We start from the raw sequence: 16,088 nt of genomic DNA, 5'->3' as shown, positions 1-16,088 counted from the left end.
TAGAAGATAAATAAATCCCAGATACCAGGGCCTCTGCTTGAGTCGCTGGGGGGTGTGGCTGGCCTGCAAACCACCACAGGCCCCTCTCCCAGGCTGCCCCATGCCCCAAGGAAACCCCCACCCTGATCCAGGACACCCTTCAGGGCAAACCAGCTGGCCCCTACCCATGCAGCAGGCCTCTATCCTATCTAATAAAAGAGTAATATACAAATTGACCATCACTGCAACACACAAGATGGCTGCCCCCATGTGGACACAAGATGACCGCCACAAGATGGCCAGCAGGGGAGGGTAATTGGAAGGGATCAGGCCAGCAGGGAGGGCAGTTGGGGGCGATCAGGCCTGCAGGGGAGGGCAGTTAGGGGTGACCAGGCCAGCAGAGGAGGGAAGTTGGGGGCGACCGGGCCTGCAGGGAAGGGCAGTTGTGGGGAACCCAGGCCTGCAGGGGAAAGCAGTTGGAGGGGACCAGGCCTGCAGGGGAGGGCAGTTAGGGCTGACAGGCCTGCAGGGGAGGGCAGTTAGGGGCGACCAGGCCTGCAGGGGAGGGCAGTTAGGGGCAAACAGGCTGGCAGGGGAGCAGTTAGGCATCAATCAGGCTGGCAGGGGAGTGGTTAGGGGGTGATCAGGCTGGCAGGCAGAAGCAGTTAGGGGCAATCAGGAAGGCAGGCAGGTGAGCAGTTGGGAGCCAGAAGTCCTGGATTGTGAGAGGGATGTCCGACTGCCCATTTAGGCCCGATCCTACCAGGATTGGGATCGGGCCTAAACGGGCAGTCGGACATCCCTTGAGGGATCCCAGATTGGAGAGGGTGCAGGCTGGGCTGAGGGAAACACCCCCTCCTCCCCCCATGCACGAATTTTGTGCATTGGGCCTCTAGTATTTAATAAAGGCAGTCCTATTGCATCTATTTCTATAGGGAAACAGGTATGCGGGTTCTTACAGAAGGAAATCAGAATGGGTTTTCCTTACTTAAATCCTGGGATATGCAAGTTTAAGATCAGGTAATCATTATCAGAACCTCCAGCCCCGCTCTGGATATGATCTCCAGCCACCTCCCAACCTAGAAATGAGAAAAATCATCTTTATTAGTAAAAATTCCATTAATGATTTCTAACAATTTTTAAATGAAGTTACAAAAAGACCAGTAGTGTTTCAAAGCAGAAATACTTCCAAAGAATTCCCTATTTTTAAATTGAAGTTGCAAATTGCACATAGAGGTAGACTCCTGCATACCAATAAAGACATTCCATATGATTCCCCAGAAATAATCAAGTGATGCATATTTTTGCATAAACGTTATGTAATGAGAAAACTGTTTCTCAGTGAGGTATGACTACGCTTTTTAAAACAGATGGTCTTCATTCATTCTAATACAATAAGATAGAAAATCCTAGTCTCCAGGTAACCAATGAGAAATAGAAACTTCAAATTACTTAATGAAGAAGATCTGCAGTCTGGAGTTATTTTTCATAGTTTACTATATTGTTGTTCCCTAATTTAACCCTTGTTCTACGTTCATTCACTTATTCATTCACTCGATTGGCACTCACTGAGTGCTAAGAACCATGATATGCACTAGGGATAGAAAGACAAGACTGGGTTCTACCTCACTAAAGAATCACAAGAATATAAGAGAAACACACACACTACAATTGTCAGCAGTATGGTGATACAAATGTACATAGAAGGTGATGGGGGGAGAGAGGAATCTGTCCTCTGCACAAAAACCATCAACCTACCATAGGCACAGCTAAGTGCTAGGCTCTCAAAGAACTTAAAATGTAAGAACATTCAGCAACCATCCTATAGAACTCTGCCATGTTTTCAAGTTTTCAGTAAGTGCGGTTCATCAGTATTTTGTAATCAGGGTCATAGACTTCATAGGCAAAAAGAGATAGAGATGATTTAACAACCTCTCACCAAAGGCTTAGTGCTGAGCCAGACCAAACTAATCCAGGCAGAAATGCTGTCACACTACCCTTCAAAATGGCAAATGACATAGACTTCATTAGTTCCCTTGGTAATCTATTCTGGTATTTATAACCATAACTGGTCATCCTCAACATCTACCTCAACACTGACCCCAATGCAAAGTAGCTTATCTTCTTACAGGAAAGTCATCCGGCTGTAACACCACAGTTACTACTTTTATGTGAGGGCCCGAAGACGGGCAAGTAGCCAAATAAGATTGAAGTTCCTCGTACCCACATGTAGTATGTTTTTAAAGAGTGGAAACTGAAATTCTCTGCTGCCAAAATACATCCAAGAAGCTGACTCTGAACTCACCATTCATTCCATCACACTTTGAATTCCCAACATTAAAGCAGGAGGTTTTCATGTTGCCCGGAAGGACATTCCACCATTTGTATTCAAAGCCAAGGGCAGGCTCTGTTCCCGCCGGACATGGTCTACATTCTGCAGAGACAAGTGGGGCAAACAGTGACTGTTAAACTGCATCTCGACAATTTCTTCTCCCTTTGTTCCAAGCACTGCTGACTTTTAATTAGCAGAGAGGGAAGTGGGAAGGAGAGATCCTGAACCACCAATTCTCTGAAGAATTAATAACTTTTTCAAAAACAATCTGGAGAGAAAAATAATTCTGGATACATTATACACATATGTACTTGACTTACATGAAAAAGGAAAAATGTAAAATCCTTTAAAGTAATTTTCCCCTTCATTTCTAGGAGTAACTGCTAGTACTGAATTATCCCCTACAAGAAGAGTAACTCTGAAACACGTTCTCTTACGTGTGATTTTAGAATCAGTACTCTTCACCTCATGAATAAGTAAACATTTCACACTTCCTATTGGTTATTAAATGGAACAGAATATCATGCAATTTAATTATGGATTGATTACTTGAAGTTCAAAATATTAGCTATGTTAAAAAATACTGGGAGTTGAGGGGTTTGGAAAGAGTTAAAGTTTATGAATAAACTTGATTTAAATTAACATCTGCTCTATTGAAATGGAGGGTCTTTTCTAACCATTTTTTTTATTTACCCAAGACACTTTGCATTATCACATCAGTAAGAGAATGGGTAGGGAGAGAAAACATTCACTGAGCAAACACTTCTGTACCAAAAAATGGCAGGAGCCATTTTTATATAATCTGCTCAGTAATGATGAGCTAGATATTATTACCCACAATTTTTAGATGAGAAAACTGAAGTTCAAAAGGTTTAAGTAACTTGGAGAGATAACACTATTGGTAGCCTGCCGGATATGGACTCAAACCCAAGACAATTTGACTCTTAAGTCCTTTTCATGTTATTTCTCAAAGGCTCAGGATATTCAATATGCTGCATGGCTATATTCAAGTAAGAAACCTGCAATTAAAATGCATTGTAATCCCTGTCTACCAAAATTAAAACAAATTCTCTAACCACCTTTGACATTATTTGGTAAGTACTAAAATTTTCCCAACTACACACTTTGAAACAATTTGCTTAGAGAATATGCTATATGATCAAAATGAGCAAGTTTTTATATTATTGCACAAAATATGACTTACTATTCCATTATAAAAATGAATTAGAAGGCATTATATTTTATGCTTGCATCAATATCTATGTACACATACTCTGCAAATGAAGTGCTTATTCTTAATCGCTTAATATGGTGGAACTTCTTATCACTACCCAAAGGCAGAGTCATACCATAAGAGTGTATTACACAGAATGCCATTAAAAAGCAATCCTTATGATATGTTAAATAAACCATTGCAGTCTCATGACACCATTATCATATTTCTCAACTCTACTTCAGTCTCTGAAAAAATGCATGTTTTAAAGAATGGTTTCATAAGAACAATTAGAACAAAGTTACAGGAGTCCAACAAGATTAGTATGCTAAAGGTCCAATTATTGGACTAACTAATATCCTACCCTTTGTTCCATCTGAAAACGTCCCAGGAGGGCAGGGATGGCAAGAAGAGGATCCATTGTTATAAAATCCAGGGTTGCAAGGTGGACAATCCTTCTTCTCTCCAGAAGGGGGCAACCTAATTGCATCTGTGAGATCTTCCCGGCAGATTTTGGGCTCTATCCACTTGTACATTATCTGTGTCTGCAAAAAAAGGCTTGTAAGTCACTTAATATTCTTTATTTGCTTTACACTTCCAATAGCACAAATGTTAAACTGACAGCCTAGAAAAATTCCAAATAGTGATAGACTAGAAGGGCTGAATAAAGACAACCTAAAACATCAGTAAGAAAATGAGACCTCCCCAAAAAATAAATAAAACTTTAGTGACAAATGACCATTATTTCCAAGTATTTTTGCCCTAAACTAAAGGTGGCTTTACTTCAGACAGAGCATGTTCCTCATCATGAAATTTCTCTTTAAAATACAGATAATGTGATTATGGCCCTTACTCTTCTAACCACTCACTTTATTGACTCCTTAACCAACAGAAGTTTCTATGCAGAGACTATCTTTTTCATTTTGAGACCTGCACTACTCTCTTCCTTTCCCTCAACCACAGTACCTACCACCAACCTTTCCACATAGTGATTTTAAAAAAATATTTTTAAAGAAGAATATGTCCAGCTTCACATTTTAATCCTATTATTTCATAAATATTGGTAGTTGCTCTCTGGATCTTTTCCAGTAACATGATATTAGACTCCAAGACCTGTAGCTAAAATATTTTCTCCTGAGGATTTTAGGCCCTCCAGCATGTGTGCTGAACATCAGGATTAAGACAGCCTCCCGGCTTCCAGTCAAGGTGGTAGTATAGATAAACGCAGTACTGGCATCCTCCTAGGACTACATCAAAATTACAACTAAACTACGGAACTGCCATTATTCAGAACCACCTGAAATCTAGCTCAACAGAGTCCTGTAACTACGGATATGCAGAAAAAGCCACTTGGAGACGGGTAGAAGGGGTGAAGATGCAGAATGAGCTGGTCCTACACCCACATGTGACAGATAAAAATCAGAAGGACCTGGCGGCTACAGAAGTCCTCCCTGAGGAGCGAGTGGTCCCAGCCCCACACCAGGCCCCCCAGTTCAGGGTCCAGTGCTGAGAAGAAAAGACCCATAACTTCCAGCTGTGAAAACCAGTGGGAATAGTGACTGCGTGAGACATCGGACTGCTAGAGTCCCAGGCATTCCTATTAAAGAACTGGGGCACAGACTTACCCAAACTCACTCTTTCTGAGCTCCAGCAGAATAAGATTTTTCTTATTCTTTTATTTTGGGACATGTTTCTTTGTTGCCCCCACCCCAGCGGACACACACACACACCAGGGGTGGGGGCGTGCTACGAGTGGCCGTTTGGCGTGGCTCAGAGCACACCCCCGGTGGGTGGCAGCAGTAGCTGGAGCAAAGCAGACTCAGTCCCAGATGCCTGGGTGCCGGGTGCCTGGCAGCAGCCGGAGCAAAGCAGCCCAGGTCCTGGGTGCCAGAGGGAAACCGGTGCCGGCAGCCAGAGGAAGGAAGGCCTATTCTTGCACAAATCTTTGTGCATCGGGCCTCTAGTAGGGAATATAATCAATAACATTGCAATAACTATGCATGGTGTCAGATGGATACTTTTATATTGGGTGATCACTTCATAAGTTATATAAAAGTATAATCATTGTGTTGCACACCAGAAACTAATAGCATATTGTAAGTCAACTGTAATTAAAAAATAAACTATTCTTTTTTTAAAGAGACAGCCTCTGCCCTGGCAGGGTTGCTTGGTTGGATGGAGCATCATCCCGATACTCAAAGGTTGTAGATCTGATCACCAGTCAGAGCAATTATAAGAAGCAACTAATGAATGCATAAATGAGTAGAACACCAAATTGACCTCTCTCTCTCTCTCTCTCTCTCTCTCTCTCTCTCTCTCTCCCCCCACCCTTCTTCCCTCTCTCTCTCAAATCAATCAATAAATAAAATTTTAAAAATGATAAAGACAGCCTCTAATTTCAGAGAGGGAAGTCCTTTAAACCTTATCCTTTCATTCTTCCTCACACATCCATACACCCCCACACAAAACGAAATAAAACAAAATTAGCTATGACTCAGCCAAACCCAGAACATTGTAATTATAAAATTATTCTCTTTTGAAACCAAACCATTAAATGGGTTTGCCATTTCAAACAAAATTGGTATTATCAGTGGGGGGAAAGGTATTCTAAATGCAAAGGGAAAAATAAGTAAATTTTTTCATAGCTAAATATGGTTTTTCAAAAAGAAATTAATAGCTTCCTTCATTAGACATGTAATCTGCTTAACATATCTTTCTCTTTAAAAACAATTTCTGCAATACTAAGTCTAATACTGAAGCTGGAGGACCAAAATTAAAGGCAATTCTCTATAGCCATTTTCAGTTAATAGAAAATTATATATAGTAAGCCCTTTAGGCCACTCAATTTTAGCTCAAGTATTCTCTTATGGAAGAGTAAACTATCTTATCTCAAGAAGGATGCTTAACAAAACACTTTAAAAGTTAGATAAATGTCTCAACAGAATTATAAATAACTTTTTTTTTCATTTTACAACTCTCTCTTTCTGCATTCGTTTTATGCCTACATCATGAAACAGTCTAACCAGCCACTTCACCCAGAACCCTCTCTCTTACCATCTGTAAAACGATGGTCATTCCTGCTGGAGCTTCCTAAATAGCTGAAAAAATAAATTAGATCCTGTATCCAAAAGGGCTTCTCAGCTCCCCTGAGAAAGGCAATATAAAATTCCAAGAATGGAAGCAAAAATATCATCATATTGGGGGGATCATCTTTTCAAAATTCTGGTTTAACAAGTACAGAAAACAACTTTTTAATCTTTGCCAATTCAAAAATTTGCTTATTTATTTTGACATTAATTAAAATTGTAATGCATTGTGTGTGAGTTACTGCAGTGTTGGGAATAGCTGGTTCCCACATGGGAGTGGGCGCAGTTCTGAGGCTGCACACTGAGGACTGACTGTGGGGGCCCACCGTGTAATCTCACCCCAACACACACACACTTTGGGAGGTCAGTATTATTATCCTCTACTTTATTGCCCCAAAGTTATACATAGCTAGTAAATGGTAAAGTAACATGAGTCAAGGAGAATGCATTTGGAAAGCGTAAAAATAATAAAATATGCAAATATATTTTCAAGAGATCAGCTAATCACATACTTTGCAATCCAAGCACAATGGATGCTTAAAAATTAGAAAATGTGCACCACCTTCAAACACTTAGAAGTCAAATTTCAAATTCTCTGCAGCAAAAGTTTTGTTTGCAAAGCCTTGCTTCACATGGCAGGCTGATTCTGTGCCTCTCTTTCTAATGGGGACAGATGCTTTCAAGTCTGGCTGACGGGAAAAGCTAATAAGCAATATTAATGATTTGTAGCACCAGATGGCTCACAGTGAAGGTGAAAAACCAACAATCAATTCATTCTTTGGCAAGTTGAGATAAAATTATGAAATGTTTTATGAAACCAAAACCTTAATAGAGCAAAACTTACCAGATTGCTATTAAGATTACAGAAGAACTATGGTTTCCAAGTGTATTTCTATTAAGTATAAATAAAACACAGTTTATTGATACACACAATCCACATGGAGGTAGCAATTGGAAGCTGGTTCTTACATTGAAATAAAATTCAAGACAGGGAGGACTAAACTTTAGATGAATTTTGAGACCGAATTTGTCCATGGTTGCCTGCTTTCCTCCTTCAAACGTCCCTGCACAAATGCACCTCGGCTTTGTAGACTGGCTGAATTCATCAGAGATTAGTTACATGTGCTTTTAAAGACTCTACCAACTCCCACTCCAACCTGACAGCCTTGTGCTTCATCATGTTACAGCTCAGATGTTCCCAACCAGGCTATTGCTTGCCTCTCTACCTCTCCCAAACCTTGATCCTTTCTGGTTACAACCCACCGGGCACTCATCATTGGTCTCTCTTGCAGTTACCCACACCATTCTGCCTTGCTTTGCCTGTTCCTGCCTTCAAAGCCATGCTCAACATCCACATGTGCTCTGAGCACGTCCTCAATGCATTTGTCTACATATCAGCACTCACTTGGATTCCTTTCCTATGAAGCCTTTGCTGTTATCTCTTTTCCCTTGTGGTTACCTACTCGGTCCTCTTCTTCCTTTATGTTAAGACACTATGGGGTTTGACATTGTACTGGAAATTCTAGCCAAGGTGTTAGGCAAGAAAATGTTCTATAATTAGATTGGGGTGAATATACTAAAAACAATGAATTGACACTTCAAGGATATATTATATGGTAGGAGAATTACATCTCAATAAAACTGTTTTTTAAAGATTTTAAAGAAGATTATAACAACATTTTTATTTTTAAACAAATGCAGAAATCCCTAATCACTGAGAAAGGTCATGTTGTTTTCCCATCATCCTAAGAAACGAATGTGTTTGACTCGTTTAGATCATATAGGAAGAAAGGCAGATCTAAAGCCATATCCTTTATATGCTATTTTTTATGTCTCCTAGATCTTACTCCTGCTATATAATTCAGAAGTACTGTTATAGACCTTAAGCATTTGGAATACTTTATAATTTTGAAGTTTATTAAAGGTAAAGAAAAGTGCTAGATAATCTGATACCAAAACACTAGCAAACCCTTTATGGTCCATCAAGACCAGGAGTGTGATCTCATCTTAAGCTTTAAAAGTAAATTACTTAAAAAAAAATTAAGACCTAAGGGTAACTACAATAACCATATAAGTATAAAATTATAGGTTAGGACCTCAGATTAAGAAAATAAAGCAATACTGGAATCTATGTGTATTTTCCAAATTAGGTCAAGGTATTAACTGTCATGATTTTGAAGATGCAAACATACAGAAAGCATGTTGCATCAAAACCACTTCAATCTCAGCTTCTCCTATGAATAGGCCAGCATAGGCTGACACTTTTTAATTAAGAGAACGGCAGGTCAGCTGCAGAGTTCATGTGTGCATTTTTCCTCTGGCTCGGTGTTGTTTATATGGTAATTACTTTGCATTTTCTGAATGCAATTACACAGCAATCTGCCATGACTAAATTAGCCAATGGCTGCATGGCTTTTTTATTGACAAAACCTACTGAGAAACCAAATAATTAAAGAGAAGTTACAGGATACAACAGGTCCCCAAGTAAAGTCATTTCATTCAATAGCCTTTGTGGTTTCATTATAACATTGTTGACTCTTGTTTCTATCAATTAGCCTAGAGTAAAATTGGTTTTGTGATACATCAATTCACTTCAAGTCTCAAAACCTATCAATAACATTAAGTGAGGACTTACTGGATTTCCATCCTGTGAGTCACAGGACACATTTTAAGGCTGTGCTACTCCTGACAGTATTACTTTTTAAAACATATAACTGTTAAAAAAAATAGCAGGGATTTATTGGGCACTCAATATATGCCAGGCACTGTGCTAGGAACCTTCCATTGAATAGCTCATATTCTCATAGCAGCCTCAGGAAATAGGTACAGAGATTATCCCTATTTTACTAATGAAAACACTGAAACGTAGGCACAGCCAATAACTTGCCCACAGCACTAACTAGTAGATTGGAAAATCAAAGCCAGGAAGGCAGGCTTCAGAAGATAAATTACTAAATGTCTCTGAACTACTTTAGATACATGTTTTATAAATCAGCTCATTCAACTCTCTCATCAACAAATAAAAGTCTGCTAAAATTGGGAAGATGGCTGAATAAACATGAAATGGAGTGCACTGAACACTGCCAATACCTTTCCATCTTCATCACATGGACTGTGGATCTGAAAATAGTCTTTTGTGGTACAGGGAGGGCGCTCCGTACACTCGCCCGATCCTTCTTCTGCAACAACAACAAAAATGCATTTCAAAAATGAGTCCTTTGTGACTCTAAGAAAGGGCAAAAAACAAAATAAACAAGCAAGCAAAAGAGAAACAACTAAAAAGTAAAAATAATCTTACCAGAGGAATTTAGGTACAACTAGCTAGGCCTAAAGAAGATAAGGGCTTACATTTTTATTTTCACTAGAGCAATAAGCGCTTCCATGATACACCTGGGACATATCACAGTTTTTCCAAGAAGACGTCAGACTTATTCCATTATCATTAAAATTGTAAATTTGGAACAACTGAAAAGTTTCTAAATATATCTCTATGTCCACAAATCACCTAAAAGTACAGCATCAATTCATATCAGTATAAACAAATCCCAGGCAGTTACCTGTGAAGTATGAAATAGGAAAAAATTTACAGACAAAAGGAAAAGTCATGCAGAAAGGGATAAAAGTAATTTTTATCCACTCAGTATTGATTCACTTCAGCCCTTTGGTGTCTAGCCCATTGTTCCTGTCCCACTTACGTGTGACATGTGGCTTAGGACTATACACTCAACAAATGTACATTTGTAAAGAAAAGAACATAGAGTATAAATGGGCAAAGATTAGACCCACCTGAAAACTGGGAGTCCTCTGCACACTTTGTGCACTCTTTGGCTCCTTTCTCAGAGTACGTGTTTCTGGGACACACTTGGCAGCTGAACGAACCTGGCTTATTGCTGAAGGTGCCCGGCTTGCATGGGAAGCATTCCGATGTGTATGCCACTCCTGTGGGAGAGTAACACACAGAGCATGGGAGGGAGGACCCAACAGAAGTGCGCAAACCAGCACCTTCTTTCAGCTTCTGCCAGAAATGAGAGAGCATTACTGACACTGAGCTCAGCCCAAATCCTTTCCCTCATTCATTCAACCCCAAGAAGTGCTTGCTGCAGGCAGGTAACTGGGATAGATACTGAATAAAACACAGTAAGGAGAGCAAACACTGAAGCAAGAGATTGGCATTTGTTAGAGGTATAGTAAATGTATAAACTCAGTCGTCAAAAGACAACTCCATGAACTCAGGGTGGGATAAACTCTAAGGTCCCCTCCAATTCTACAAGCTACCATCCTCTGATCTCTGTGGCTACCTGTGTGCTCCCTTTCTGTGGTCTGCTCACTAAGTCACTGGCAAGACTTAACAGACCCTAGGAAGGGCTTGACTTTCCTTCTGGTGTGTAATTTCAGCCTTTGCCAGCAGATGTCCCTAGGACTAATGAGTTAGCATCACAGGAACAAGTACACTTTAAACATATTAAAACACAAGCCAAACTTTCATAAAGGAGAATCACTGCTTTAATTATAAGTAGCCCTGAGACTGAACAATTTCAGGGTTTACTGGCCGCTTTCCTGGGCCACAAAGGCCCAGCTGATTCAGAAGAAGCACAAGAACCAGGCCACAATACGCGTTGACCTATAAACCAGGAGGTCACGGTTTAATTCCAGGTCAGGGCATGTGCCTGGGTTTCAGGCTCGATCCCCAGTGGGGGCATGTTTCTATCTCTCTCCCTCTCCCTTCCTCTCTGATATAGAGGCCCGGTGCACAATTCATGCACGGGGGGTGGGGGGGGGGGGTGTCCCTCAGCCCAGCCTGCACCCTCTCCAATCTGGGACCCCTCGAGGGATGTCGGACATCCCTCTCACAATCCAGGACTGCTGGCTCCCAACTGCTCACCTGCCTACCTTCCTGATTGCCCTTAACTGCTTCTGCCTGCCAGCCTGATCACCCGCTAACCACTCCCCTGCCAGCCTGATTGATGCCTAACTGCTCCCCTGCCAGCCTGTTTGCCCCTAACTGCCATCCCCTGCAGGCCTGATCACCCCTAACTGCCGTCCCCTGCAGGCCTGGGTCCCCCCAAACTGCTCTCCACTGCAGGCCTGGGTCCCCCCAACTGCCCTTCCCTGCAGGCCCAGTAACCCCCAACTTCCCTCCTCTGCCGGCCTGGTCCCTCCCAACTGCCCTCCCCTGCTGGCCATCTTGTGGTGACCATCTTGTGTCCACATGGGGGCAGGATCTTTGACCACATGGGGGCAGCCATCTTGTGTGTGGGAATGATGGTCAATCTGCATATTACTCTTTTATTAGATAGGATAGAGGCCTGGTGCATGGGTGGGGGCCAGCTGGTTTTCCCTGAAGAGTGTCCCAAATCAGGGTGGGGATTCCCTTCGGGCGTGGGGCGGCCTGAGCAAGGGGCCTGTGATGGTGTGCAGGCCAGACATGCCCCCCGGTGACCCAAGCGGAGGCCCTGGTATCTGGGATATATTTATCTTCTACAATTGAAACTTTGTAGCCTGGAGCAGAGCCAAGCCTTCTGCTTGCTCCGTGGTGGCAGCCATTTCTTTTGGGGTTTATGTATCTTCTATAATTGAAACTTTGTAGCCTTAAGGGGAGGCCTGTGCCAGCCAGGGTGTGCAGAAAGCTTGGCTTCCTCCATTGCCGGGGGCAACCCTAGCCTCCCACTCTTTCCAGTTCCATGGCTGCCACCATTTCTGTTTGGATTTGTTTACCTTCTATAATTGAAACTTTGTACCCTTGAGTGGAGGCCTAGGCCAGCAAGGGCAGGCGGAAAGCTTGGCTTCCTCCATTGCCTGGGAAACCCAAGCCTCCCTCCTGCTCTCTGTGGCTGTAGCCATCTTGGTTGGGTTTATTTGCATATTTGCTCCTGATTGGCTGGTGGGCATGGCTTGTGGGTGTGGCTTATGGGTGTAGCAGAGTGATGGTTAATTTGCATATTACTCTTTTATTAGGTAGGATATATATGAAGTAGCACAAGAGATTTGGGAGATAGTCAGGCCAAGATGTTTATTTGATTGTTATTTTTTTGAATGCAGCAGTGGCCTGAGTAAGCTCAATGACTGGCACAATAGACATTACTCAAATGAATAATAGGCTCTTATTAACAAAGACATTTTTCTTTTATTTAAAGACACCTAAAATTGTCATCATGTGTACTTTTTCACACAGATTAAATAATTCAGTTTAAGGGTACAAAAAAAAAAATCAGTCAACTTTCCAGGAATAAAATCAGCACCTATACACCTGTATGATACTTAACATACTAATTCCTGTCCCATAAACTCTTGGGCCAGTCAAACCGACAATTCAATCAATATGTAACTCAGTATAAAGTGTGATAGGTGACTACTAAAACAGATTGCTGCGAAATACCTTCAATTGTGATATTTTTTACCAACACTGGCTTGACTGCCTTGGAACCCATAAGGATGCCTGTAGTTCTCCAGTAGAGTATGTTTGGACCAGACTTTAGCATTACCTGTAAAGCAAAGCACAAGACACTCAGGTTAGCTAAGCCATGCTACATCCAACCATGCCTGAAAGCTAATCTCTCGTGCATTTTTCTTTGAATTATAGTGAAACACCATTAATTTGGAATCCATAAATTTAAGTCTACTGCTAATTCAGACCTAAGCTCTGCTGAAGTTCACATTTTCTAAAAAATAAAGTAAAAATACTTTGCCAATCCAAAAAAATAGAGTAATAAAGAAAATTCCTCAAATCTAAAGAAAAAATAAAATTATTTTCGAAGCATTTGCATGAAGTCTTGGTTTATATTTAAAAGAGACTCATTTTAGAGAGTGAAAGGCACTCAGACCAATTATATATTTATTGGATGCCATTATTCATAAGCAGACTTTGAGCTCTGAGAACAAAAAAGCAACAGACTGAGTTGGCTTCTTTTTTAATTTATTTAATAAGCAATACTGCAACAGCAACAAGAGAAAACAGGACTGTTCTTATAAAAGAACCTGATTTAACTCTATGATTTTAGATCTTAAATGTTACTATGTCTAATATCTGCTTTCTTTGCCACTGGGATATTTTTCTAATTATAAATCAAACTAACTTTCTGAGAAATGTCATACTAATTCAGACAAGCAAACTAATTTTAAGGGTTCCTTGCTTTCTCATTTGCCACCCTTATTCTTCTATGTAGTCTCTGGCCAAATCCAAACCGTATAAACTTAAAACATATCCAACCATTTCACCTTGCCAGGGATTCAGAGAAGTAGTACACTAAGTACTTTCGTCTTGCATGAAGTCTTCATAAGTGAAGAAAGCATATTTGTTGCCAAGGGTTATTTGTACCTTCAAAGCCCAGCGGAGAGAATGCTTAGGCAAATAGATCTTAAGTGGTACTAACGTCACTTCCAGGCATTCAGTTCAAAAAATACTCGGAAAAGTACACTGTATTAATCACTCCAAGCTGGAGCCCCTGGATGGTCACTTACTGAAACAGAGCTCCGTCAGCATTGTGGGTACCCATGTACCCTTTCATTTATCCCTGCAAGAGTGGTTTTATTTCTTACATGAAAAAAAAAAAAAAAAAAAAAAAAGACCAATCTCAAAGAGATTAAGCCAGTTGCCTAAAGAAACACAGCTACTGTAAGGCAGAGTTTGATTTTAAATGCATGTGTCACTGCAAAGGCACAGTGCCCCAAATAATAGCAGCTGCATGGACTGTGTCCCCTGATATTTGCCTTCAAGCATTTACAGTTATTGTGTGAAGAATTAGGCAGTTACTTTATTTCAGTGGGAAGGCATTTTTCAAAGGGCATAAGACTCTGACTCAACAGTGGCAAATAGACAGGAGAAGGTTTAGGTTCCAAACACAGGGGTGAATTTTGTGGTAATCAGAGCTACCCAACAGTAGGGTCAGCACAGTTCCCAACAAGGCAAGCTTGAAACATCACTTATGGGGGGGTGGGAGTGGGGAAGGGGACGACTGTAGAGAAAGCGGGGTGAAAGGAACTCAAGGATCCTTCCAATGCAAGAGCCACTGATTCTCTCCCATATGACAAGCACATCTATAAACGTAGATACTCAGAGGTTTTGTATATTGGTGTGATCAGCCTTATTTCTTGTTATTGCCCCCTTTGAAAGGAGAAAAGTTGAAGTATGATGGGAAAGAGAAAGGAAAGAGCCTAAGGAAAAAGGGAAAGGTAGAGAAAAATACCTAGAAAGAGACTGAGTCCATGAAACTTGGTCTCTTAACTGGAAATTTTCTAAATTCGTAAACAATTTTGAAGTTTTCTTTCCCTTAAAATAAACTTTTAAAAAAGGTTGGAAAAGGAAGGGGAAGAATGGGGTTGGTGACTGGGGAGAAGAACAGAGAGAGACTTACAGAATGCGAGCCCCACTCTCCACTGTCCGTGAGTCTGACCCACTTGTCCGCCGTGGTGTCCATCTCCTGGCACTGATCGTTCTGAATCTGTGGAACAAACACAATGGTCCCAGTATATCTCCTTGAATAACGGCTTTAATTAAATGTGCTACTCAGCATAGGGCAGGCTGCAATAAGTCCTTTTAATACCTACATTCAACAATGCCCATAGTCATTTTCAACAAGTCAACACATCAAGACCTCTGAAACCGAAGTGACAACTGCTACGCATGAGTGGCTGCAGATAAACCACTATCATTATTTGAACAAAAGTAATGATAGTGGTTTATCCACTATCTCACCGAGAAGGAAGGGAGGGAGTGGAGAAGGGAAAGAAGGAAAGAGCAGTTCATACTGAAAATTCACATAAAGAGAAAAAGTAACTACAAAAATCTTACCAAATTGTTTTAAAAGCTTGCATTCACCATGCAGGCCCAATGGTATAAAAATAAAGTTTACTTTTTTAATAATATTTGGGGCAGTAAAATCTTAAATTAATAAATAATTTAAGTCTGCTTTGTTTTCAGTTCCCCAGGACTTAATCCAAATGTATTGGTTAAGCGGCCACAGCCAGTCTCAAATTTTTATTCGGGGGTAAATGTTAATCATTTGCCATACTGATTCAGAGGACTACACAATTAATATCTTTAGCACCAAACACTTTGTGCTTTCCAGAAAATTCTTTCAAAATGCCTACTGTTTAGGACACTACTTTTCCAGGTCTACGAAGAAGATGGAAACATCAAAAGTTAGGCCATCATTACAGTATTGCACAATAGTCACCAATAGAGTAGAGTTAAAATAGGTTCTCATCACCTATTCTACTTCATCCAAATGGCTCTTTCTTTTCTAAATCATGTTTGCCACTTCATGCATCCTCTGGAACAGAATATGTTCTCCATCATGAAATTTCCTAAAGACTTACTAACTAGAAAATAGGTCCTTTTGCCATCCAAATACCAGAGAATTTCCACTACTGAGGATATTGGCTTCAATTGAATTCAAGTATCCTATCCTATATAATAAAGATGTAATATGCAAATGGTGGTTATGCTGTGAAGCGTAACGACCGACCACGTAATGTCCCG

The 16,088-nt window shown here is 40.7% G+C and overlaps 1 protein-coding gene across 1 annotated transcript in view; it reads right to left on the bottom strand.

Moving 5' to 3' along the window:
- ELAPOR2 (endosome-lysosome associated apoptosis and autophagy regulator family member 2) overlaps positions 1-16,088 on the bottom strand; it is a 66,219-nt gene that overhangs the window by 33,776 nt on the left and 16,355 nt on the right. Inside the window, exons 4-10 of the mRNA XM_008149500.3 lie at positions 14,962-15,048; positions 12,987-13,092; positions 10,397-10,549; positions 9,701-9,789; positions 3,889-4,069; positions 2,285-2,413; positions 968-1,058 (exon numbers count right to left, since the gene is read on the bottom strand). Coding sequence (XP_008147722.1) covers positions 968-1,058; positions 2,285-2,413; positions 3,889-4,069; positions 9,701-9,789; positions 10,397-10,549; positions 12,987-13,092; positions 14,962-15,048 — 836 coding nt within the window. The remainder of the gene's footprint in view (positions 1-967; positions 1,059-2,284; positions 2,414-3,888; positions 4,070-9,700; positions 9,790-10,396; positions 10,550-12,986; positions 13,093-14,961; positions 15,049-16,088) is intronic.

This window comes from Eptesicus fuscus, chromosome 14 (assembly GCF_027574615.1).
Source record: "Eptesicus fuscus isolate TK198812 chromosome 14, DD_ASM_mEF_20220401, whole genome shotgun sequence".
Lineage (NCBI taxonomy): Eukaryota > Metazoa > Chordata > Mammalia > Chiroptera > Vespertilionidae > Eptesicus > Eptesicus fuscus.
The sequence above is the reverse complement of the archived record's forward strand: the minus strand, read 5'-3'. Positions and strand labels throughout refer to the sequence as shown.